Source organism: Ranitomeya variabilis, chromosome 4 (genome assembly GCF_051348905.1).
Source record: "Ranitomeya variabilis isolate aRanVar5 chromosome 4, aRanVar5.hap1, whole genome shotgun sequence".
Classification (NCBI taxonomy): Eukaryota; Metazoa; Chordata; class Amphibia; order Anura; family Dendrobatidae; genus Ranitomeya; species Ranitomeya variabilis.
Window position 1 is genome coordinate 524,600,239 of NC_135235.1, and position 25,149 is coordinate 524,625,387.

General features: G+C 49.8%; 1 protein-coding gene across 1 annotated transcript in view; it reads right to left on the minus strand.

Moving 5' to 3' along the window:
• Window positions 1-5,678, minus strand: part of NPEPPS (aminopeptidase puromycin sensitive) — a 70,311-nt gene extending 64,633 nt beyond the window's left edge. Inside the window, exon 1 of the mRNA XM_077252274.1 lies at window positions 5,395-5,678. Within this exon, the coding sequence (XP_077108389.1) occupies window positions 5,395-5,517 (123 nt within the window). The 5' untranslated portion in view covers window positions 5,518-5,678. The remainder of the gene's footprint in view (window positions 1-5,394) is intronic.
• Between the last annotated feature and the right edge of the window lie 19,471 nt (window positions 5,679-25,149).

Here is a 25,149-nt window from a genome sequence, read left to right on the forward strand (position 1 = left end):
TGGACAAGAAATAATGGAGCAGAAGTGTCTCCACTGGAAGATAAATGCACGAGTCATGTTGGCCCTGTACAACACATACTGCTGGGCACTGTTCTACGATTCTTATTATTCTTTGGGCTCCTGCACAAGCCATATACCATGGCTCCATGTATATACAACCACAATTTATAATCCCTCAGAGGTATTGTCATAGGTTACATGGAAGATAGTGCAATACAATGATAGAAGAGGGTTATAACCAATACAAGAAAAAGAGGACATTGAGTTACTCTTATTACACCACAGAATCTTTTGGAACTCCCATACAAATTAACGGTGGGAGGCAAGCACGTGCAGCCACCTCTTTTCCAGAAAGTATAGGACGGGGCCCAACTCCTACAGATGCATGTCCCAAAAGTGGGACCCCAAGTATTAGTGATGATATACACTGTTGACATGCCAGAATTGTCAGAGATGGAAATACCCCTTTAAATCTAGCCTAATAGGAACAAAACAGAGACTAAAGGTACCGTCACACTAGGCGATATCGCCAGCGATCCGTGACGTTGCAGCGTCCTGCATAGCGATATCGCTATGTTTGGCACGCAGCAGCGATCTGGATCCTGCTGGGATATCGCTGGTTGCAGGGAGAGTGGACGAACTTTCTTTCATCGCAACTCTCCCGCTGACACCGCTGGATCGCCGTGTGTGACGCCGATCCAGCGATGTCTTCACTGGTATCCATGGTAAACATCGGGTTACTAAGCGCAGGGCCGCGCTTAGTAACCCGATATTTACCATGGATACCATGGTAAAAGTAAAAAAAAAAAACACTACATACTCACCGTCTGTTGTCCGTCACGTCCCCTGGAGCTTGCCGTACTGACTGTCTCAGCGCCGTCCGGCCGTAAAGCAGAGCCCAGCGGTGAACCTGCAGTAACAGCGGTTCACCGCTGGGCACCGCTGTTACGGCCGGCCGGCGCTGAGACACAGTCAGTGCGGCAAGCGCCGAGGGACATGAAGGACGACAGAAGGTGCGTATGTAGTGTTTTTTTTTTTTTTTTACACGGGGACTTCGGCATCGCTGAAGACAGTTTCAGCGATGCCGAAGTCGCTTGGTCGCTGGAGAGAGCTGTCTGTGTGACAGCTCCCCAGCGACCACACAGCAACTTACCAGCGATCACGTCGCTGGTCGCGATCGCTGGTAAGTTGCTTAGTGTAAAGGCCCCGTCTCACATAGCGAGATCGCTAGCGAGATCGCTGCTGAGTCACAAGTTTTGTGACGTAACAGCGACCTCCATAGCGATCTCGCTATGTGTGACACGTACCAGCGATCAGGCCCCTGCTGCGAGATCGCTGGTCGTGTCGGAATGGCCTGGACCTTTTTTTGGTCGTTGAGGCCCCGCTGACATCGCTGAATCGGTGTGTGTGACACCGATCCAGCGATGTCTTCACTGGTAACCAGGGTAATCACTGACTGCCGCCGTACAGCGAGAAGTGAGAGCACAGCGGTGACGTCACCGCTGCGCTCTGCTCTCACTGTACGGCCGGATCTCAGTCAGAGCAGGAAGTAGATGGCGAGGGACCTGGACACCGAAAGGCGAGTATGTACTGTTTGTTTTTTTTTACATTTACGCTGGTAACCAGGCTAAACATCGGGTTACTAAGCGCGGCCCTGCGCTTAGTAACCCGATGTTTACCCTGGTTACCCGGGTGCTGCAGGGGGACTTCGGCATCGTTGAAGACAGTTTCAACGATGCCGAAGTCGTTCCCCTGATCGTTGGTCGCTGGAGAGACCGGTCTGTGTGACATCTCCCCAGCGACCACACAACGACTTACCAACGATCACGGCCAGGTCATATCGCTGGTCGTGATCGTTGGTAAATCGCTTAGTGAGACGGGGCCTTAACGGTACCTTTAATCACAGCTGCTTATACTAATCAGATAATGTCATTGAGATCCAAATGAACACAGTTATTACACAAGAATAATAAAGGCCCCGTCTCACATAGCGAGATCGCTAGCGAGATCGCTGCTGAGTCACAAGTTTTGTGACGCAACAGCGACCTCCATAGCGATCTCGCTATGTGTGACACGTACCAGCGATCAGGCCCCTGCTGTGAGATCGCTGGTCGTGTCGGAATGGCCTGGACCTTTTTTTGGTCGTTGAGGCCCCGCTGACATCGCTGAATCGGTGTGTGTGACACCGATCCAGCGATGTCTTCACTGGTAACCAGGGTAAACATCGGGTTACTAAGAGCAGGGCCGCGCTTAGTAACCCGATGTTTACCCTGGTTACCAAAAAAAACAAACAGTACATACTCGCCTTTCGGTGTCCAGATCCCTTGCCGTCTGCTTCCTGCTCTCACTGACTGCCGGCCGTACAGTGAGAAGTGAGAGCACAGCAGTGACGTCACCGCTGCGCTCTGCTCTCACTGTACGGCCGGATCTCAGTCAGAGCAGGAAGCAGACGGCAAGGGACCTGGACACCGAAAGGCGAGTATGTACTGTTTGGTTTTTTTGGTAACCAGGGTAAACATCGGGTTACTAAGCGCGGCCCTGCGCTTAGTAACCCGATGTTTACCCTGGTTACCCGGGTGCTGCAGGGGGACTTCGGCATCGTTGAAGACAGTTTCAACGATGCCGAAGTCGTTCCCCTGATCGTTGGTCGCTGGAGAGAGCTGTCTGACAGCTCCCCAGCGACCACAGAACGACTTACCAACGATCACGGCCAGGTCGTATCGCTGGTCGTGATCGTTGGTAAATCGCTTAGTGAGACGGGGCCTTTAGACATGACGGATTTTAATACACCCAATGCTGTGTTTCTCTGGTATAATCAGCGGTGGATGGAGACAAGTAGGACAGACAGATTCCAATATGAGTGTGCAACGAGGTAGGAGAATGTTAAAAGTTTATCCTGGAAATCCCATTTATTTTGTCAAAGTCATGTACATGGAATAAAAAAAAACCAGTTGTAACTCATATTCCCTGTGTCCAACACTGCCTCTCCGCCATGAGCTCAGTGACTGACTGCAGTGGTTACCAGCACTGTAGCAGTGTAGTGGGGAGCAGTGAAGGAGAGGCGGTGCTGGACACAGATAGGTTGATTTAAGGGGTTGTCCAATTTCAGAAAATATTTGTCCCTGGCTGCACTTTGTTATAAAATAACAAGTTTCCTATGCTCACCATCCCCAGGTCCAGGAACCAGCCCTGGTGTTCGGTATTGGCTGCGGCACGGATGTCACAGCGACAGCACAGCAGCCAATCAGTGAGTTCGGTAGCTCTGTGTGTAGACAGAACACCTCTTTTCAATACTGCTGAACTCATTGATTGACTGCCATGCTGTCGAAGTGTCATCAGTCATGTGGCTAATACCAGACAGCAGGAACAACACCAGAGACAGTACTGGACCTGGTGATGGTGAGTAAAGGACTGTTTTTAGGTTATAACATACAGCAGCTGGGGATGAACATTTTTGGAAGGGGGAAAACCCCTTTAACAGCTCTGTTGGTTACTTAATGCCTTCACAAGCCTTGGCTCAAACATAAGTTTATCCTGGAAAATCACTTAAACGAGAACTGGTCATTACATTCAAGCTGCCTGATCCATGGGCAGCACGAATCAAAACCTGGCTGTACAATTGCAGCCAGGGATATTTTACTCAGAAACACAGAAAACAGTTTGAAAAGCCAGCTGGGACCCGTAGGGAGAGACGTGACTGGACTAATGTGGTCCCCAGACGGCTTCTCCCACACTGCTCCAGGTAACTGAGGGGTCTCTCCTGTGTGAGTACATAGACACACCTATCACCTGGATGGGCTGGACTAGTCCGGTGTCTTCCTGTGGTCCCTAGGGGGCATCTCAGAGTAAGGCCTCATACACGTCTGTCGCACATATACGCTGCATCTGTTTAGTTTGTTTGTTTTCTCGAATACAACACGTAAACACTATGATTTATTAAAAGGAAAGGTATTGTCAGCTCACCCAAATATAGAGAGGAATCCAAGGCACAGAACTTCAGTGGTGCAGCAGGAAAACCAATCGGTAAATCCAGGTATTCCATAAAAACAAATGTACTTGAAAATCATTAAAAATATCTCAATCGGCATAAAGAGTCTCGAGCCCCCAAGGGGGTTATATAAACTGCGGCAGACACGTTTCAAACCATGCAGTCTTCAATCACTGCAATGCATTGGGGGCTGGTGACTCTTTATGCCGATTGAGATATTTTTAAATGATTTACAAGTAAATTCGTTTTTATGGGATACCTGGATTTTTTTTCTCTAATATCCACTATAATCTATGGAGTTACTCACATGTCTGTATTTTTCTGGCAGCATGAATGTAAAAGGCCAAGTCTATGGGTCAGTAAAAACCATGGACACAGCATGACGGACAACATTGTAAAGTATAGGAAAAGCTTAGTAATTTATATCTAAAACCACTGAGGACACACTGATGACACTGGTATCATTTCCCCCTGTTTACACACGTGTGAATGAGGCCTAGGACATACCTGCCAGGCTCTGGGTCATGTGCCTCTGCAGCAGGCACTTTAGATTTAGGACTGGTTCCCTGTAAGATGCTTCACCAGAGAAGACCAATCACCATCAGTACTAGACCTGCATGTAGGGCTACACATGATCAATAGATGTCCTAATATTGGGAAGGAGCGGCTGCCTATGATTACACGTCTGCTGACCACCCAATTACTGGGGCATCAGTGTGCTGGGGGGGGGGCATCAGTGTGCTGGGGGGGGCATCAGTGTGCTGGGGGGGGCATCAGTGTGCTGGGGGGGGGGCATCAGTGTGCTGGGGGGGGGGCATCAGTGTGCTGGGGGGGGGCATCAGTGTGCTGGGGGGGCGGCATCAGTGTGCTGGGGGGGCGGCATCAGTGTGCTGGGGGGGGCATCAGTGTGCTGGGGGGGGCATCAGTGTGCTGGGGGGGGGGCATCAGTGTGCTGGGGGGGGGGCATCAGTGTGCTGGGGGGGGGGCATCAGTGTGCTGGGGGGGGCATCAGTGTGCTGGGGGGGCATCAGTGTGCCGGGGGGCAGCCAAAACCCACAGTGTAAGGAGAGAGGAGCTGCACCGATCACACCGAGCACTGCAGGACTCCATGTGGAGGCTCGGTCACTCCCTGCCCTACAACTTCTGCTGTGTAAAGTCCATGAGTAACACATGATTCACTGCGAGGGGAGAAGAGGACACACATACATGATATACACACCCACCTAGGAGACCCCACACGGAGCACGTCCATGCATGGAGAGGGCCATGGCTGGGACCCCACAGCTGTACTACAAGCAGGGGCATATAACAGAGAACAACAGACGGATGTACCTGTGCACAGAACTCACACATCCACCCATACACATTCATTACTAGCCCATGTGTGCAGCCCCCGCAGCTTTTACCTCCACAGCAGCCTCCAGTTTCCCCTCGAAGGTGAAGTCTATGAGATCGGGCTTGAGACACAGCCCATAGTTGACGGGCCTCACGTCGCTGGGGAGCCGCTCGAAAAGTCTGCGGTCCGGCATGATAAGAACAGAAGCCCTGCGGCCTGTCACAAATTGAGGAAAAAAGAAAACCCTGCTGCCCGGACCGTGCACTGGACTGAACGGACCCAGACGAGCCTCTACCGACTGACAGACTGACTGAGCGAACGAGAGGGGCGGAGCCGCGCAAAAACACGACGTAACCGCGTCAATTGTGGCGGCTCCAACCGCAGAGTGCCCCGCCCACAGCGCGAGGCACACCCCAAGACCTCCAGCCCCGCCCAGGATAAGGCAAGAGAGAGGGAATGTAACCCCGCCCTCTGCGCTATGACACCCCGCCCACTATACGGGTCACTCCCTGACTAGTATTCTGTAGACACGTGCCACGCCCTTCCATTACGTTCTGTCACGTGCTGGAACCACAATGCTCCTGCGTTTATCCCTGCAGTCAGTGGATGGGGTTGTCAGTACCATTGCAGGAACAGGAGCTGTGGCCGTGTAATCATCAGTGCAAGAACTGTGATCAGTGCAGGGGCGGTGTCCGCGTAATCTGTGCAGGAGCTGTGTCCGTGTAATCATCATTGCAAGAGCTGTGGCCGTGTAATCAGAGCAGAAGCTGTGGCCGTATAGGTTCACATTTGCGTTGTGCGGCGCAGCGTCGGCGACACAACGCATGCACAACGCAGCGTTTTCTGGCGCATGTGTTCATTTTTTGCATGATTTTTGGCGCAGAAAAAACTGCATCATGCAGCGTCCTCTGCGCCCTGACAGTTGCGCCAAAATGACGCATGCATCACAAAACGCAAGACAACGCATGTCCATGCGCCCCCCATGTTAAATATAGGGGCGCATGACGCAGGCGTCGCTGCGGCTGCGCCCGACGCTGCGCCGCACAACGCTAATGTGAACGTAGCCTAATAGGTGCAGGAGCTGTGGCAGAGTTCTCTGTACAGGAGCTGTGGCAGTGTAATCATCAGTGCAAGAGCTGTGGCCGTGTAATAAGTGCAGGAGCTATGGCCGTGTAATCAGTGCAGGAGCTGTGGCTGTGTAATCGGTCCAGGAGCTGTGGCTGTGTGTTAGGTGCAGGCGCTGTGGCCGTGTAATAGGTGCAGGAGCTCTGTCCGTGTAATAGGTGCAGGAGCTGTGGCCGTGTAATAGGTGCAGGAGCTGTGGCCGTGTAATAGGTGCAGGAGCTGTGGCCGTGTCATCTGTGCAGGAGCTGTGGCCATGTCATCTGTGCAGGAGCTGTGGCCGTGTCATCTGTGCAGGAGCTGTGGCCGTGTCATCTGTGCAGGAGCTGTGGCCGTGTCATCTGTACAGGAGCTGTGGCCGTGTAGTAGGTGCAGGATCTATTGCCGTGTAGTAGGTGCAAGAGCTGTGGCCGTGTAATAGGTGCAGGAGCTGTGGCCGTGTAATAGGTGCAGGAGCTGTGGCCATGTCATCTGTGCAGGAGCTGTGGCCGTGTAGTCTGTGCAGGAGCTGTGGCCGTGTAGTCTGTGCAGGAGCTGTGGCCATGTAATAGGTGCAGGAGCTGTGGCCATGTAATCATCAGTGCAAGAGCTGTCATCAGTGCAGGAGCGGTGGCCGTGTAATCTGTGCAGGAGCTGTGATCAGTGCAGGGGCAGTGGCCGTGTAATCATCAGTGCAAGAGCTGTGGCAGTGTAATCAGAGCTGGAGCTGTGACTAATCGGTGCAGGAGCTGTGATCAGTGCAGGGGCCGTGTAATCATCAGTGCAATCAGAGCAGGAGCTGTGACTAATCGGTGCACGAGCTGTGGCCGTGTAATCGGTGCAGGAGCTGTGGCCGTGTAATCTGTGCAGAAGCTGTGGCCGTGCCATCTGTGCAGGAGCTGTGGCCGTGTAGTAGGTGCAGGATCTATCGCCGTGTAGTAGGTGCAAGAGCTGTGGCCGTGTCATCTGTGCAGGAGCTGTGGCCGTGTAGTCTGTGCAGGCGCTGTGTCCATGTAGTCTGTGCAGGAGCTATGGCCATGTAATAGGTGCAGGAGCTGTGGCCGTGTAATCATCAGTGCAAGAGCTGTCATCAGTGCAGGAGCGGTGGCCGTGTAATCTGTGCAGGAGCTGTGGCCGTGTAATAGGTGCAGGAGCTGTGATCAGTGCAGGGGCGGTGGCCGTGTAATCATCAGTGCAAGAGCTGTGGCAGTGTAATCAGAGCTGGAGCTGTGACTGTAATCCGTGCAGGAGCTGTGATCAGTGCAGGGGCAGTGGCCGTGTAATCATCAGTGCAATCAGAGCAGGAGCTGTGACTAATCGGTGCACGAGCTGTGGCCGTGTAATCGGTGCACGAGCTGTGGCTGTGTATTAGGTGTTGGAGCGGTGGCCGTGTAGTAGGTGCAGGAGCTGTGGCCATTTAATCTGTGCAGGAGCTGTGGCCGTGTAATAGGTGCAGGAGCTATTGCTGTGTAGTAGATGCAGGAGCTGAGGCCGTGTAGTAGGTGCAAGAGCTGTGGCAGTGTAATCTGTGTAGGAGCTGTGGCTGTGTAATCTGTGTAGGAGCTGTGGCTGTGTAATCTGTGTAGGAGCTGTGGCTGTGTAATCTGTGTAGGAGCTGTGGCTGTGTAATCTGTAGGAGCTGTGGCCGTGTAATCTGTGCAGGAGCTGTGGCCTTGTAATAGGTGCAGGAGCTGTGGCCTTGTAATCTGTGCAGGAGCTGTGGCCATTTAATAGGTGCAGGAGCTGTGGCCATGTAAAAGGTGCAGGAGCTGTGGCCATATAATCTATGCAGGAGCTGTGTCCGTGTAGTATGTGCAGGAGCTGTGGACGTGTAATAGGTACAGGAGCTGTGGCCTTGTAATCTGTGCAGGAGCTGTGGCCGTGTAATAGGTGCAGGAGCTGTGGCGGTCTAATCTGTGCAGGAGCTGTGGCCATATAGTCTATGCAGGAGCTGTGGCCATGTAATCTGTGCAGGAGCTGTGGCCACGTAATCTGTGTAGGAGCTGTGGCCATGTAATAGGTGCAGGAGCTGTGGCCGTGCAATAGGTGCAGGAGCTGTGGCCGTGCAATAGGTGCAGGAGCTGTGGCCGTGTAATAGGTGCAGGAGCTGTGGCCGTGTAATAGGTGCAGGAGCTGTGGCCGTGTAATAGGTGCAGGAGCTGTGGCCGTGTAATAGGTGCAGGAGCTGTGGCCGTGTAATAGGTGCAGGAGCTGTGGCCGTGTAATAGGTGCAGGAGCTGTGGCCGTGTAATAGGTGCAGGAGCTGTGGTCGTGTAATAGGTGCAGGAGCTGTGGCCGTGTAATAGGTGCAGGAGTTGTGCTCATGTGATTCAGTGTTGGCACTGTATCTTGTCAGACTGAGCTTTTGTGGCTGTGTAACTTATTACTTTATGTTCTGTTTTGGTTCTGATGAGCCCTAAAGCATTGGTGGCAAATTAACCACACTGGTGCAAGTACAGACCCCCCGGGGTCCCACCATGTCTGTGTCCCCATTACTGATGTTGGTGGCTCCTGAAATAATCCACCAAAAGGAATTCAGATCAATGCCCCCTTCAGAGTCAGGAACACTGCACTGTGGTCTGAACGCTGCCCAGACACAACTGAGGCTTTTTTCTTCATAAGCTTTGACAATTGAGATATGCACACTATTGCAGACCACCAAATTGGAACATTAAAAGGGATTATCCTCTACTTGGACAACCCCTTCTTAAAGGGAACCTGTCACCCCCCTCAGGCGTTTGTAACTAAAAGAGCCACCTTGTGCAGCACTAATGCTGCATTCTGACAAGGTGGCTCTTTTAGTTATGATGTCTGCACACGCTGAAATAAACACTTATAAAATGTGCCCCCTCATACCCTGAAATCGCCAGGGAGGCGGGACATTCCTTCCTAATCAGACGCAGCACAGCCGTCACTCCGGGCCTGTGCGCGCCGGGCGCCGCCTCCTCTTGCAGCATTATCGTCCCCGGCGCCTGCTCGTTAAGTTTTTTTTTCGGGCGTGCGCAGTTGCGCTGCCCTTCGTACTTACAGCGCAGGTGCCGGGGACGATAATGCTGGAAGAGGAGGCGGCGCCCGGCGCGCACAGGCCCGGAGTGACGGCTGTGCTGCGTCTGATTAGGAAGGAAAGTCCAGGCTCCCTGGCGATTTCAGGGTATGAGGGGGCACATATTATAAGTGTTTATTTCTGCGTGTGCAGGCATCATAACTAAAGAGCCACCTTGTCAGAATGCAGCATTAGTGCTGCACAAGGTGGCTCTTTTAGTTACAAACGCCTGAGGGGGTGACAGGTTCCCTTTAATACTCATGTTTTTCCCTTGTAAAATAATAGCACACTCCCCTCTGGCGCTGTTCCAGCAGTGTCGGCACTGGCACTCCTGGGGCTTGTGTGACATTATGTCATGTAATCCCTGCTCTGCTTCACTCTGGCCCCTTTCAGACAAATCACATAGATCTGGGGGAAGTGAGGGCTTCCCCCGGGAGATCCAGAGATGACACTACTGGAACAGCACCTGAGATGAGTGTAGGTGTTATTATTTTACAAGGGGGAAACATAAGGATTGAGAAGGCGTTGTCCTAGACTGGCCAACCCTTTATGACCCCCAGACCATCGCTTAAACTATCAGGACTACCAACTATTGAGTTGGCTTTGTTTAAAACTTCTCCCTTGGAGTATACAACAGCTGCAGGCTTATGTTGCAGAAGGACTCTCTTTTGCAGACAGCTGATGTCGCTGGGATCTCTACTATGACCTCCCTGATTTGCCTTGCCCTTTTATTCTCACTATTTTTGGAGCACCAGGGAGAAGACCCTGCCATCACAGGCTTATAATCTACAAGGTAATGGGAGGGAGACAGGATATTGGAGGCTGCGGCAGCTTTGGAGTTGGCAGCGGGGTCATTACAGGCTGTAGCTTTCCTGAAGAGATGAGTTTTCAGGTTGTGCCTGAAGGTTCCGAGTGTGGAGACAATCAGGCATGTTGGGACATAGGTTTTCAGAGGATGGGGTACTTGGCAAAGGTCTTGAAGACGTTCGGATGGTAGAGAATCAGATCTTGTGAGGACCATAGATTGTGTGGGAAGGTACTGCTCTTCTTGTATTCCCACGTGTTGATGATGAAGATGGTTGCTGTACAGTACTGTGCTAAATGTTTAGGTGTGGAGAAAATGCTGCAAAGAATGTTCTGCACAAGAAAGAAAAAATAGGGCTCACACCTTTAGTATTAAATTAATGTACAAATGCACAAATCCACTATGTGGCCAATATAGGAACATATACATACATGGTGCGTCAGCGCACTCCAGGGCTCCGCACCCTTATCCTCCCATCTTTCCCACACAGGGTGTTATTGCGAGCTACGCCTGGTTTCCTTTTCACTCCCCATTCACATGGGGCCTGATTGGACTCGGAGAGGTAGTGCATTTATTGGTTAGGAACCATGCACAGTTGGGTATACCTTCACACGGTTGGATGACTTTTGCATTGTTTGATCAAAAAATGGCAAGTACCTTACGTTATCGTTTATAGCAATATTGGCGTTCATGTATTCGTTAATCGCAGTGTGCTGACTATGTTTGTAAGGCTATGTGCACACGTTCAGGATTTCTTGCAGAAATTTCCTGAGCAAAACCGGACATTTTCTGCAAGAAATCCGCATGTGGTTTTTTCACGTTTTTTACGCTTTTTTGCGCGTTTTTTCTGGAGCTTCCCAATGCATTAAATGGAGGGAAAAACGCAAAAAAACCGCAAAATTAATGAACATGATGTGTTTTTTTACCGCGATGCGTTTTTTTTTTTTTTGCAGAAAAAAACGTATCATGTGCACAAAAATTGCGGAATGCATTCTAAATGATGGGATGCATAATGTATGCGTTTTTTTATGCGTTTTTATAGCGAAAAAACGCTAAAAAAACGCAACGTGTGCACACAGCCTAAGGCTATGTGCACACATAAGAAAAGAGGTGCAGAATTTTCTGCACAAAATCTGCATCTCCTGGCAGAATCCGCAGCTGCGTTTTTTTATGCATTTTTAGTGCGTGTTTTGTGCAGATTTTATTTCTATAATGGAGGGGTGCAGAAACGCTGCAGAACTGCACAAAAGAAGTGACAAGCACTTCTTTAAAATCTGCAGCGTTTCTGCGCAGATTTTTCTGCACCATGTGCACAGCTTTTTTTTTTTTTCACATTGATTTACATTGTACTGTAAATCACAGTGCAGTTCTGCAGCGTTTCTGCACTAAATCTGCATCGTGTGCACATACCGTAAAAGTAAGAATGGTGTAAATGTAAATGTTTTGTTCATTCACTTTGTATTTTTTTGATTGATAAAAAGAGAAATCGATATTTACTGTGACCTCTTATTGTCTTCAAAACAACATCAGTTCTCGGTACGCTTCCACACAGTTTATGAAGGAACTTGGCAGGCAGGTTCTACTGCCACGTACCGTTGTTTAACTCTATAGGAAAGTGCAGCAGATCTCAGTTTCCTGCACAGAGGGACGCCTAAAAAAAAAACACCAAGCAGTATATGTCTCTTTTTTTATAGCGGCTCACTATGTTGAACAGCTGTCTCAACATCCATCCTGACCGTGCACATATATATTGATAAAATGCCGAGTTTTTGTCATGTGAAAAATCATACAAAGCTGGATCAGGAGCGATGACTGCTCTGTGCACATTATGATGATGGCATACATTTTGTTCTATGCATCTATTGCAGTTTGTCTTTTATTATATTAAACCCCTTTACCCCCCAAGCCTGTTTTCACCTTCCTGACCAGGCCAAATTGTTTCAATTCTGACCACTGTCACTTTATGAGGTAATGGCTGTGGAACGCTTCAATGTATCCCACTGATTCTGAGATTGTTTTTTCATGACATGGTGTACTTCATGATAGTGGTAACATTTCTTCGATATTACTTGTGTTTATTTGTGAAAAACTCAATGTTGCAATTAACTGGGTAGAAGGGAAAATAAGCAATTGAAGCACACAGTGCTATATAATATGATGACTGCAGTATGTTAAGAGGATAAACTTTGAAGGGAAGAGGAGTGTTTCTTTAATGTGAGCCTTAGGCCGGCCTCACACTCAGCGTATGTAAATACGGTCTGTTTTTTATGGCCGTAATACGCAGAAAAGGCCCCAAAAAAGTGATCCGTATGTCATCCGTAGGCAGGGTGTATCAGCGTATTTTGCGCATGGCATCCTCCGTATGTAATCCGTATGGCATCCGTACTGCGATATTTTCTCGCAGGCTTGCAAAACCGACATCTAATGGATTTATGTGCTCAAATGTTCGTTAAAACATATATACAGTATATATATATATATATATATATATATATATATATATATATATATATATATATATATATGTCATTGAGATATATATATATATATATATATATATATATATATATATATATATATATATATACTAGCTATTGAACCCGTTCTACGCCCGGGTGGCGAGCATTTATATTGGTATATGGTCTCCATCCTGTCATGTGCTGCTCCCATCTTGCTCTCCCATCCTGTCATGTGCTGCTCCATCCTGCACCCCCATCCTGTCATGTGGTGCTCCATCCTGCATCCCCATCCTGTCATGTGCTCCCATCCTGCGCCCCCATCCTATTATGTGCTGCTCCATCCTGCGTCTCCATCCTGTCATGTGCTCCCATCCTGCGCCCCTATCCTGTGATATGCTGCTCCATCCTACACCCCATCCTGTCATGTGTGTGCGCCCCCATTCTGTCATGTGCTGCTCCCATCCTGTGCCCCCATTCTGTCATGTGCTGCTCCCATCCTGTGCCCCCATCCTGTCATGTGCTGCTCCCATTCTGTCATGTGCTCCCATCCTGCACCCCCATCCTGTCATGTGTGTGCCCCCATTCTGTCATGTGCTGCTGCCATCATGCGCAATCATTCTGTCATGTGCTGCTCCCATCCTGCGCTCCCATTCTGTCATGTGGTGCTCCCATCCTGCGCCCCCATTTTGTCATGTGCTGCTCCCATCCTGTGCCCCCATTCTGTTGTAATGTGCTGCACCCATTCTGCCTGTTCCTGTTTCCATTCTGCCATATGTTGCTCTCATCTTTCTCTCTCCAGCTCTACTGCCCGAGTGCGGGCGGCTGTGCTGAGTGCGGGCGGCTGTGCTGAGTGCGGGCGGCTGTGCTGAGTGCGGGCGGCTGTGCTGAGTGCGGGCGGCTGTGCTGAGTGCGGGCGGCGGTGCTGAGTGCGGGCGGCGGTGCTGAGTGCGGGCGGCGGTGCTGAGTGCGGGCGGCTGTGCGGGGCGGTGTGAGAGTGCGGGCGGCTGTGCGTGGCAGTGGTGAGTGCCGGCGGCTGTGCTGAGTGCCGGCGGCTGTGCTGAGTGCCGGCGGCTGTGCTGAGTGCCGGCGGCTGTGCTGAGTGCCGGCGGCTGTGCTGAGTGCCGGCGGCTGTGCGTGGCTGTGCTGAGTGCGGGAGGCTGTGCTGAGTGCGGGAGGCTGTGCGTGGCTGTGCTGAGTGCGGGAGGCTGTGCGTGGCTGTGCTGAGTGCGGGAGGCTGTGCGTGGCTGTGCTGAGTGCCGGCGGCTGTGCTGAGTGCCGGCGGCTGTGCGTGGCTGTGCTGAGTGCGGGAGGCTGTGCGTGGCTGTGCTGAGTGCGGGAGGCTGTGCGTGGCTGTGCTGAGTGCGGGAGGCTGTGCGTGGCTGTGCTGAGTGCGGGAGGCTGTGCGTGGCTGTGCTGAGTGCGGGAGGCTGTGCGTGGCTGTGCTGAGTGCGGGAGGCTGTGCTGAGTGCGGGAGGCTGTGCGTGGCTGTGCTGAGTGCGGGAGGCTGTGCTGAGTGCGGGAGGCTGTGCGTGGCTGTGCTGAGTGCGGGAGGCTGTGCGTGGCTGTGCTGAGTGCGGGAGGCTGTGCGTGGCTGTGCTGAGTGCGGGAGGCTGTGCGTGGCTGTGCTGAGTGCGGGAGGCTGTGCGTGGCTGTGCTGAGTGCGGGAGGCTGTGCGTGGCTGTGCTGAGTGCGGGAGGCTGTGCTGAGTGCGGGAGGCTGTGCGTGGCTGTGCTGAGTGCGGGCGGCTGTGCTGAGTGCGGGCGGCTGTGCGTGGCGGTGGTGAGTGCGAGCGGCTGTGCGTGGCGGTGGTGAGTGCGGGCGGCTGTGCGTGGCGGTGGTGAGTGCGGGCGGCTGTGCGTGGCGGTGGTGAGTTCGGGCGGCTGTCCGTGGCGGTGCTGAGAGTGCGGGTGGCTGTGCCTGGCGGTGGTGAGTGCGGGCGGCTGTGCGGGGTGGTGCTGAGAGTGCGGGCGGCTGTGCTGGGCGCCGAGTGCTGGGGGCCTGAGCAGGCGGCGACACCGGCGCGCTGTGGGGGTCAGATACCGGAGTCGCCGCTAGCTCAGGCCCCCGGCACTTGCTATATTTACCTGTCCCCCGTTCCACTGCTGCGTTCCTCTGTCTTCCGGGGTCCTCTGCCTGTGACTGTTCAGTCAGAGGGTGGCGCGCATTAAGCGCGTCATCGCGCCCTCTGAACTGAACGTCGCAGGTGGAGGATGGAGCAGCGCGCAGCAGTGGAACGGGACAGGTAAATATACTCACCCTCCGCCTCCTGGCTCGTCCCTGCTTCTCCGTTGGAGATTGCGGTGTGCGTTCAGCGCTTACGCATACCGCGATCTCCTGGGAGCGTCACTCTGTGGGGTCCAGACTGCGCCGGCGCTTGCGCAGTCTATAGAGGCTTCGGACAGAGTGACGCTCCCAGCGTTATATATATATATATATATATATATATATATATATATATATATATATATATATACTGTATTTATATTTAAAGGGAACCTGTCACCTGAATTTGGCGGGACCAGTTTTGGGTCATATGGGCGGGGTTTTCTGGTGTTTGATTCACCCTTTCCTTACCCGCTGGCTGCATGCTGGCCGCAATATTGGATTGAAGTTCATTCTCTGTCCTCCGGAGTACACGCCTGCGCAAGGCAATATTGCTTGTACTCCAGAGGACAGAGAATGAACTTCAATCCAATATTGCGGCCAGCATGCAGCCAGCTGGTAAGGAAAGGGTGAATCAAACACCCGAAAACCCCGCCCATATGACCCAAAACTGGTCCCGCCAAATTCAGGTGACAGGTTCCCTTTAATTCAGCGCGATACACCGTATGTGAAAAGCCGGTAATTCAATTGCCTGCTTTTCATTTCTCCTTCCCAAACTCGACAGGATATGAGACCAGGTTTACATACAGTAAACCATCTCATATCCCTTTTTTTTTTTTTGCATATTCCACACTACTAATGTTAGTAGTGTGTATGTGCAAAATTTGGGCACTGTAGCTTGTAAAATAAAGGGTTAAATTAAGAGAATAATAAAATATTACAACAACCTGTGTCTTTATTTCATTAAAGGAATTTGTAATAATGTGTGTGTGTTTTATTAACCATTTCATACTATTGGATTAATAATGGATAGGTGTCATAATTGACGCCTCTCCATTATTAATCTGGCTTAATGTCACCTGACAATAGCAAGGTGACATTAACCCTTTATTACCCCATATCCTACCGCTACACGGGAGTGGGAAGAGAGTGGCCAAGTGCCAGAATAGGCGCATCTTCCAGATGTGCCTTTTCTGGGGTCGCTGGGGGCAGATGTTTGTAGCTGGGGGGGGGCAATAACCATGGACCCTCTCTAGGCTATTAATATCTGCCCTCAGTCACTGGCTTTACCACTCTGGCGGAGAAAATTGCGCGGGAGCCCACGCCAATTTTTTCCGCCATTTAACCCTTTATTTTAGCAGCTACAGCGCCAAAATTTTGCACATACACACTACTAACATTAGTAGTGTGGAATATGCAAAAAAAAGGGATATGAGATGGTTTACTGTATGTAAACCATGTCTCATATCCTGTCGGGTTTGGGAAGGAGAAATGAAAAGCCGGCAATTGAATTACCGGCTTTTCTCTCTAACACCGATGCGTATTTCTCGCAGGTCTGTTGTGAATTAGACTTTTTTGGCTCCCTCTTGTGGTCACTAGTGATATGACTCTGGGATTGTCTTTCCTCAGTTTGGCACCCACCTGGGTCGTTAGTCCAGGGGTGTTGCTATATAAACTTCTTGGATTCTCAGTCCAGTGCCTGGCATCGTTGTAATCAGTTCCTTTCTGTTTGCTCCTGTCTGCTGGTCCTGGATCTTGCAAAATTAAGCTAAGTCCTGCTTCCTTGTTTTTTGGTTATTTGCATTGCTCTAATTTTTGTCCAGCTTGTACTAAATGTGATTCCTGATTTTGCTGGAAGCTCTAGGGGGCTGGTGTTCTCCCCCCGGGCCGTTAGACGGTTCGGGGGTTCTTGAATATCCAGCGTGGAAATTTTGATAGGGTTTTTGCTGACCGTATAAGTCATCTTACTATATTCTGCTATTAGTCAGTGGGCCTCTCTTTGCTAAATATCTAGTTCATTCTTACGTTTGTCTTTTCTCCTTACCTCACCGTTATTATTTGTTGGGGGCTTGTATCCAACTTTTGGGGTCTTTTCTCTGGAGGCAAGAAAGGTCTATCTTTTCCCTTCTAGGGATAGTTAGTTCTCCGGCTGGCGCGAGACGTCTAGAACCAACGTAGGCACGTTCCCCGGCTGCTGCTATTTGTGGTGCTAGGATTAGATATATGGTCAGCCCAGTTACCACTGCCCTATGAGCTGGTTTTTTGTGTTTGCAGACTTGGTATGTACTTTTGAGACCCTCTGCCATTGGGGTCATAACAGTATGCCAGGCCAAGGTTGAATGTTTAATGCATTGCAGAAGTGGGATTACAAGAAAGGAAAGTTTGAGTTTTTTTTTTTTTTTTTCTTTCCTCTCTTTTTTCCTCCCCTTTACCTCTGAGTGGCTTGTGCTTGCTGCAGACATGAATGTCCAGACTTTGATTACAAGTGTGGATCAGCTTGCTGCTCGTGTGCAGGGTATACAAGATTTTGTTACCAGTAGTCCAATGTCTGAACCTAAAATACCTATTCCTGAGCTGTTCTCTAGAGACCGATTTTAAGTTTAGGAATTTCAGGAATAATTGTAAATTGTTTCTATCTCTGAGACCCCGTTCATCTGGAGATTCAGCTCAGCAAGTAAAAATTGTTATCTCTTTCTTACGGGGCGACCCTCAGGATTGGGCCTTCTCGCTAGCGCCAGGAGATCCGGCATTGGCAAATATTGATGCGTTTTTTCTGGCGCTCGGATTGCTTTACGAGGAACCCAATCTTGAAATTCAGGCAGAAAAAGCCTTGTTGGCTATTTCTCAGGGGCAGGATGAAGCTGAAGTGTATTGCCAAAAATTTCGGAAATGGTCCGTGCTTACTCAGTGGAATGAGTGTGCTCTGGCCGCAAATTTCAGAAATGGCCTTTCTGAAGCCATTAAGAATGTGATGGTGGGTTTCTCCATTCCTACAGGTCTGAATGATTCCATGGCGCTGGCTATTCAAATTGACCGGCGTTTGCGGGAGCGCAAAGCTGCGAATTCTCTGGTGGTGTTGTCTGAACAAACACCTGATTTAATGCAATGTGGTAGAATTCAGACTAGAAATGAACGGAAAAATCATAGACGTCAGAATGGGTTGTGTTTTTACTGTGGTGATTCTACACATGTTATATCAGCATGCTCTAAACGCCTAACTAGGGTTGTTAGTCCTGTCGCCATTGGTAATTTGCAACCTAAATTTATTTTGTCTGTGACTTTAATTTGCTCATTGTCCTCCTACCCTGTTATGGCGTTTGTGGATTCAGGTGCTGCCCTGAGTCTTATGGATCTGTCGTTTGCCAAGCGCTGTGGTTTTGTTCTTGAACCGTTGGTAAATCCTATTCCTCTTAGAGGTATTGATGCTACGCCATTGGCGGAAAATAAACCGCAGTTTTGGACACAGGTAACCATGTGCATGACTCCTGAACATCGGGAGGTGATTCGTTTTCTTGTTCTGTATAAAATGCATGATTTGGTCGTTTTGGGACTGCCATGGTTACAGACCCATAATCCAGTCTTGGATTGGAAGGCAATGTCTGTGTCAAGTTGGGGCTGTCAGGGAATTCATGGTGATTCCCCGCCGGTGTCTATTGCTTCCTCTACTCCTTCGGAAGTTCCTGAGTATTTGTCTGATTACCAGGATGTATTCAGCGAGTCCAGCTCCAGTGCTCTTCCTCCTCATAGGGACTGTGACTGCGCTATAGATTTGATTCCAGGTAGTAAATTTCCTAAGGGAAGATTATTTAATCTGTCTGTACCTGAGCATACTGCAATGCGTTCGTATATCAAGGAATCTCTGGAGAAGGGGCATATCCGTCCATCCTCTTCCCCTCTTGGTGCGGGATTCTTTTTTGTGGCCAAGAAGGACGGATCTTTGAGACCTTGTATTGACTATCGGCTTCTGAATAAAATCACTGTTAAATTTCAGTATCCTTTGCCTCTGTTGTCGGACTTGTTTGCCCGGATTAAAGGTGTCAAGTGGTTCACCAAGATAGATCTTCGTGGTGCGTACAACCTTGTGCGCATTAAGCAAGGAGATGAATGGAAAACTGCATTTAATACGCCCGAAGGTCATTTTGAGTACTTGGTGATGCCTCTCGGGCTCTCTAATGCTCCTTCAGTGTTTCAGTCCTTTATGCATGATATTTTCCGGAAGTATCTGGATAAATTTATGATTGTTTATCTGGATGATATTCTGTTTTTTTTCTGATGATTGGGACTCGCATGTAGAGCAGGTCAGGATGGTGTTTCAGGTTTTGCGTGAGAATGCTTTGTTTGTTAAGGGCTCGAAGTGTCTCTTTGGAGTGCAGAAGGTTCCCTTTTTGGGTTTTATTTTTTCCCCTTCTGCGGTGGAGATGGACCCAGTCAAGGTCCGAGCTATTCATGATTGGACTCAACCCACGTCAGTTAAGAGTCTTCAGAAGTTCTTGGGTTTTGCTAACTTCTACCGTCGTTTTATCGCTAATTTTTCTAGCGTTGTTAAACCTTTGACGGACATGACCAAGAAAGGTTCTGATGTTGCTAACTGGGCTCCTGCAGCCGTGGAAGCTTTTCAAGAGTTGAAGCGCCGGCTTACTTCGGCGCCTGTTTTGTGCCAGCCTGATGTCTCACTTCCCTTTCAGGTTGAAGTGGATGCTTCTGAGATTGGGGCAGGGGCCGTTTTGTCGCAGAGAGGCCCTGGTTGCTCTGTAATGAGACCATGTGCTTTCTTCTCTAGGAAGTTTTCGCCTGCTGAGCGGAATTATGATGTTGGCAATCGGGAGTTGCTGGCCATGAAGTGGGCATTTGAGGAGTGGCGTCATTGGCTCGAGGGTGCTAAGCATTGTGTGGTGGTCTTGACTGATCACAAGAATCTGATGTATCTCGAGTCTGCTAAACGCCTGAGTCCTAGACAGGCCCGTTGGTCATTGTTTTTCTCCCGTTTTGACTTTGTGGTCTCGTATTTACCAGGTTCAAAGAATGTGAAGGCTGATGCTCTTTCAAGGAGCTTTGTGCCTGACTCTCCTGGAGTCGCAGAACCAGTTGGTATTCTTAAAGAGGGAGTAATCTTGTCAGCCATTTCTCCGGATTTGCGACGTGTGTTGCAGAGATTTCAGGCTGGTAGACCTGACTCTTGTCCACCTGACAGACTGTTTGTTCCTGATAAGTGGACCAGCAGAGTCATTTCCGAGGTTCATTCCTCGGTGTTGGCAGGGCATCCGGGAATTTTTGGCACCAGAGATCTGGTGGCTAGGTCCTTTTGGTGGCCTTCCTTGTCACGGGATGTGCGGTCATTTGTGCAGTCCTGTGGGACTTGTGCTCGGGCTAAGCCTTGCTGTTCTCGTGCCAGCGGCTTGCTCTTGCCCTTGCCTGTCCCAAAGAGGCCTTGGACACACATTTCCATGGATTTCATTTCAGATCTTCCGGTGTCTCACGGAATGTCTGTCATCTGGGTGGTATGTGATCGCTTTTCCAAGATGGTCCATTTGGTGTCTTTGCCTAAACTGCCTTCCTCTTCCGATCTGGTTCCCTTGTTCTTTCAGAATGTGGTTCGTTTACACGGCATTCCTGAGAATATCGTGTCTGACAGAGGATCCCAGTTTGTTTCCAGGTTCTGGCGATCCTTTTGTGCTAAGATGGGCATTGATTTGTCGTTTTCGTCTGCCTTTCATCCTCAAACTAATGGACAAACGGAGCGAACTAATCAGACTCTGGAGGCTTATTTGAGGTGTTTTGTTTCTGCAGATCAGGATGATTGGGTGACCTTCTTGCCGTTGGCTGAGTTTGCCCTTAATAATCGGGCTAGTTCCGCTACCTTGGTTTCGCCTTTTTTTTGCAACTCTGGTTTCCATCCTCGTTTTTCCTCGGGACATGTGGAGCCTTCTGACTGTCCTGGGGTAGATTCCGTGGTGGATAGGTTGCAGCAGATCTGGAATCATGTGGTGGACAACTTGAAGTTGTCACAGGAGAAGGCTCAGCGTTTTGCCAACCGCCGCCGCGGTGTGGGTCCCCGACTTCGTGTTGGGGATTTGGTATGGCTGTCTTCTCGATTTGTTCCTATGAAGGTCTCCTCTCCTAAATTTAAGCCTCGCTTCATCGGTCCTTACAAGATATTGGAAATCCTTAATCCTGTGTCCTTTCGCTTGGATCTTCCGATGTCGTTTGCCATTCACAACGTGTTCCATAGGTCTTTGTTGCGGCGGTACGTTGTACCTGTGGTTCCTTCTGTTGAGCCTCCTGCTCCAGTGTTGGTTGAGGGCGAGTTGGAGTACGTGGTGGAGAAGATCTTGGATTCTCGTTTCTCCAGGCGGAGGCTTCAGTATCTGGTCAAGTGGAAGGGCTATGGTCAGGAGGATAATTCCTGGGTGGTTGCCTCTGATGTGCATGCGGCCGATTTAGTTCGTGCCTTTCACGCTGCTCATCCTGATCGCCCTGGTGGTCTTGGTGAGGGTTCGGTGACCCCTCCTTAAGGGGGGGGTACTGTTGTGAATTAGACTTTTTGGCTCCCTCTTGTGGTCACTAGTGATATGACTCTGGGATTGTCTTTCCTCAGTTTGGCACCCACCTGGGTCGTTAGTCCAGGGGTGTTGCTATATAAACTTCTTGGATTCTCAGTCCAGTGCCTGGCATCGTTGTAATCAGTTCCTTTCTGTTTGCTCCTGTCCGCTGGTCCTGGATCTTTCAAAATTAAGCTAAGTCCTGCTTCCTTGTTTTTTGGTTATTTGCATTGCTCTAATTTTTGTCCAGCTTGTACTAAATGTGATTCCTGATTTTGCTGGAAGCTCTAGGGGGCTGGTGTTCTCCCCCCGGGCCGTTAGACGGTTCGGGGGTTCTTGAATATCCAGCGTGGAAATTTTGATAGGGTTTTTGCTGACCGTATAAGTCATCTTACTATATTCTGCTATTAGTCAGTGGGCCTCTCTTTGCTAAATATCTAGTTCATTCTTACGTTTGTCTTTTCTCCTTACCTCACCGTTATTATTTGTTGGGGGCTTGTATCCAACTTTTGGGGTCTTTTCTCTGGAGGCAAGAAAGGTCTATCTTTTCCCTTCTAGGGTTAGTTAGTTCTCTGTTATGGTTCTCAATGGCAAGAGAACATAGCCCAGCAAACATACGAACTAGCTCTTGGAAGGATGGAAACTAAACTGACCATGAACTAAACCTGCCGCACAACTAACAGTAGCCGGGTAGCGTAGCCTGCGTTTTATCCCTAGACGCCCAGCGCCGGCCGGAGGACTAACTAATCCTGGCAGAGGAAAATATAGTCCTGGCTCACCTCTAGAGAAATTTCCCCGAAAGGCAGACAGAGGCCCCCACAAATATTGGCGGTGATTTTAGATGAAATGACAAACGTAGTATGAAAATAGGTTTAGCAAAATTGAGGTCCGCTTACTAGATAGCAGGAAGACAGAAAGGGCACTTTCATGGTCAGCTGAAAACCCTATCAAAATACCATCCTGAAATTACTTTAAGACTCTAGTATTAACTCATAACATCAGAGTGGCAATTTCAGATCACAAGAGCTTTCCAGACACAGAAACGAAACTACAGCTGTGAACTGGAACAAAATGCAAAAACAAACAAGGACTAAGTCCAACTTAGCTGGGAGTTGTCTAGCAGCAGGAACATGCACAGAAAGGCTTCTGATTACAATGTTGACCGGCATGGAAGTGACAGAGGAGCAAGGCTAAATAGCGACTCCCACATCCTGATGGAAACAGGTGAACAGAGAGGATGATGCACACCAGTTCAATTCCACCAGTGGCCACCGGGGGAGCCCAAAATCCAATTTCACAACAGTACCCCCCCCCCTCAAGGAGGGGGCACCGAACCCTCACCAGAACCACCAGGGCGATCAGGATGAGCCCTATGAAAGGCACGGACCAAATCGGAGGCATGAACATCAGAGGCAGTCACCCAAGAATTATCCTCCTGACCGTATCCCTTCCATTTGACCAGATACTGGAGTTTCCGTCTGGAAACACGGGAGTCCAAGATTTTTTCCACAACGTACTCCAACTCGCCCTCAACCAACACCGGAGCAGGAGGCTCAACGGAAGGCACAACCGGTACCTCATACCTGCGCAATAATGACCGATGAAAAACATTATGAATAGAAAAAGATGCAGGGAGGTCCAAACGGAAGGACACAGGGTTAAGAATCTCCAATATCTTGTACGGGCCGATGAACCGAGGCTTAAACTTGGGAGAAGAAACCCTCATAGGGACAAAACGAGAAGACAACCACACCAAGTCCCCAACACAAAGCCGAGGACCAACCCGACGCCGGCGGTTGGCAAAAAGCTGAGTCTTCTCCTGGGACAACTTCAAATTGTCCACTACCTGCCCCCAAATCTGATGCAACCTCTCCACCACAGCATCCACTCCAGGACAATCCGAAGATTCCACCTGACCAGAAGAAAATCGAGGATGAAACCCCGAATTACAGAAAAAGGGAGACACCAAGGTGGCAGAACTGGCCCGATTATTGAGGGCAAACTCCGCTAAAGGCAAAAAAGCAACCCAATCATCCTGATCTGCAGACACAAAACACCTCAAATATGTCTCCAAGGTCTGATTCGTCCGCTCGGTCTGGCCATTAGTCTGAGGATGGAAAGCAGACGAGAAAGACAAATCTATGCCCATCCTAGCACAGAATGCTCGCCAAAATCTAGACACAAATTGGGTACCTCTGTCAGAAACGATATTCTCCGGAATACCATGCAAACGGACCACATTTTGAAAAAACAGAGGAACCAACTCGGAAGAAGAAGGCAACTTAGGCAGGGGAACCAAATGGACCATCTTAGAGAAACGATCACACACCACCCAGATGACAGACATCTTCTGAGAAACAGGAAGATCCGAAATAAAATCCATCGAGATGTGCGTCCAGGGCCTCTTCGGGATAGGCAAGGGCAACAACAATCCACTAGCCCGAGAACAACAAGGCTTGGCCCGAGCACAAACGTCACAAGACTGCACGAAGCCTCGCACATCTCGAGACAGGGAAGGCCACCAGAAGGACCTTGCCACCAAATCCTGGTACCAAAGATTCCAGGATGACCTGCCAACGCAGAAGAATGAACCTCAGAAATGACTTTACTGGTCCAATCATCAGGAACAAACAGTCTACCAGGTGGGCAACGATCAGGTCTATCCGCCTGAAACTCCTGCAAGGCCCGCCGCAGGTCTGGAGAAACGGCAGACAATATCACTCCATCCTTAAGGATACCTGTAGGTTCAGAATTACCAGGGGAGTCAGGCTCAAAACTCCTAGAAAGGGCATCCGCCTTAACATTCTTAGAACCCGGCAGGTAGGACACCACAAAATTAAACCGAGAGAAAAACAACGACCAGCGCGCCTGTCTAGGATTCAGGCGTCTGGCGGACTCAAGATAAATTAGATTTTTGTGGTCAGTCAATACCACCACCTGATGTCTAGCCCCCTCAAGCCAATGACGCCACTCCTCAAAAGCCCACTTCATGGCCAAAAGCTCCCGATTCCCAACATCATAATTCCGCTCGGCGGGCGAAAATTTACGCGAGAAAAAAGCACAAGGTCTCATCACGGAGCAATCGGAACTTCTCTGCGACAAAACCGCCCCAGCTCCGATTTCAGAAGCGTCGACCTCAACCTGAAAAGGAAGAGCAACATCAGGCTGACGCAACACAGGGGCGGAAGAAAAGCGGCGCTTAAGCTCCCGAAAGGCCTCCACAGCAGCAGGGGACCAATCAGCAACATCAGCACCCTTCTTAGTCAAATCAGTCAATGGTTTAACAACATCAGAAAAACCAGCAATAAATCGACGATAAAAGTTAGCAAAGCCCAAAAATTTCTGAAGACTCTTAAGAGAAGAGGGTTGCGTCCAATCACAAATAGCCTGAACCTTGACAGGATCCATCTCGATGGAAGAGGGGGAAAAAATATATCCCAAAAAGGAAATCTTTTGAACCCCAAAAACGCACTTAGAACCCTTCACACACAAGGAATTAGACCGCAAAACCTGAAAAACCCTCCTGACCTGCTGGACATGAGAGTCCCAGTCATCCGAAAAAATCAAAATATCATCCAGATACACAATCATAAATTTATCCAAATAATCACGGAAAATGTCATGCATAAAGGACTGAAAGACTGAAGGGGCATTTGAAAGACCAAAAGGCATCACCAAATACTCAAAGTGGCCCTCGGGCGTATTAAATGCGGTTTTCCACTCATCCCCCTGCTTAATTCGCACCAAATTATACGCCCCACGAAGATCTATCTTA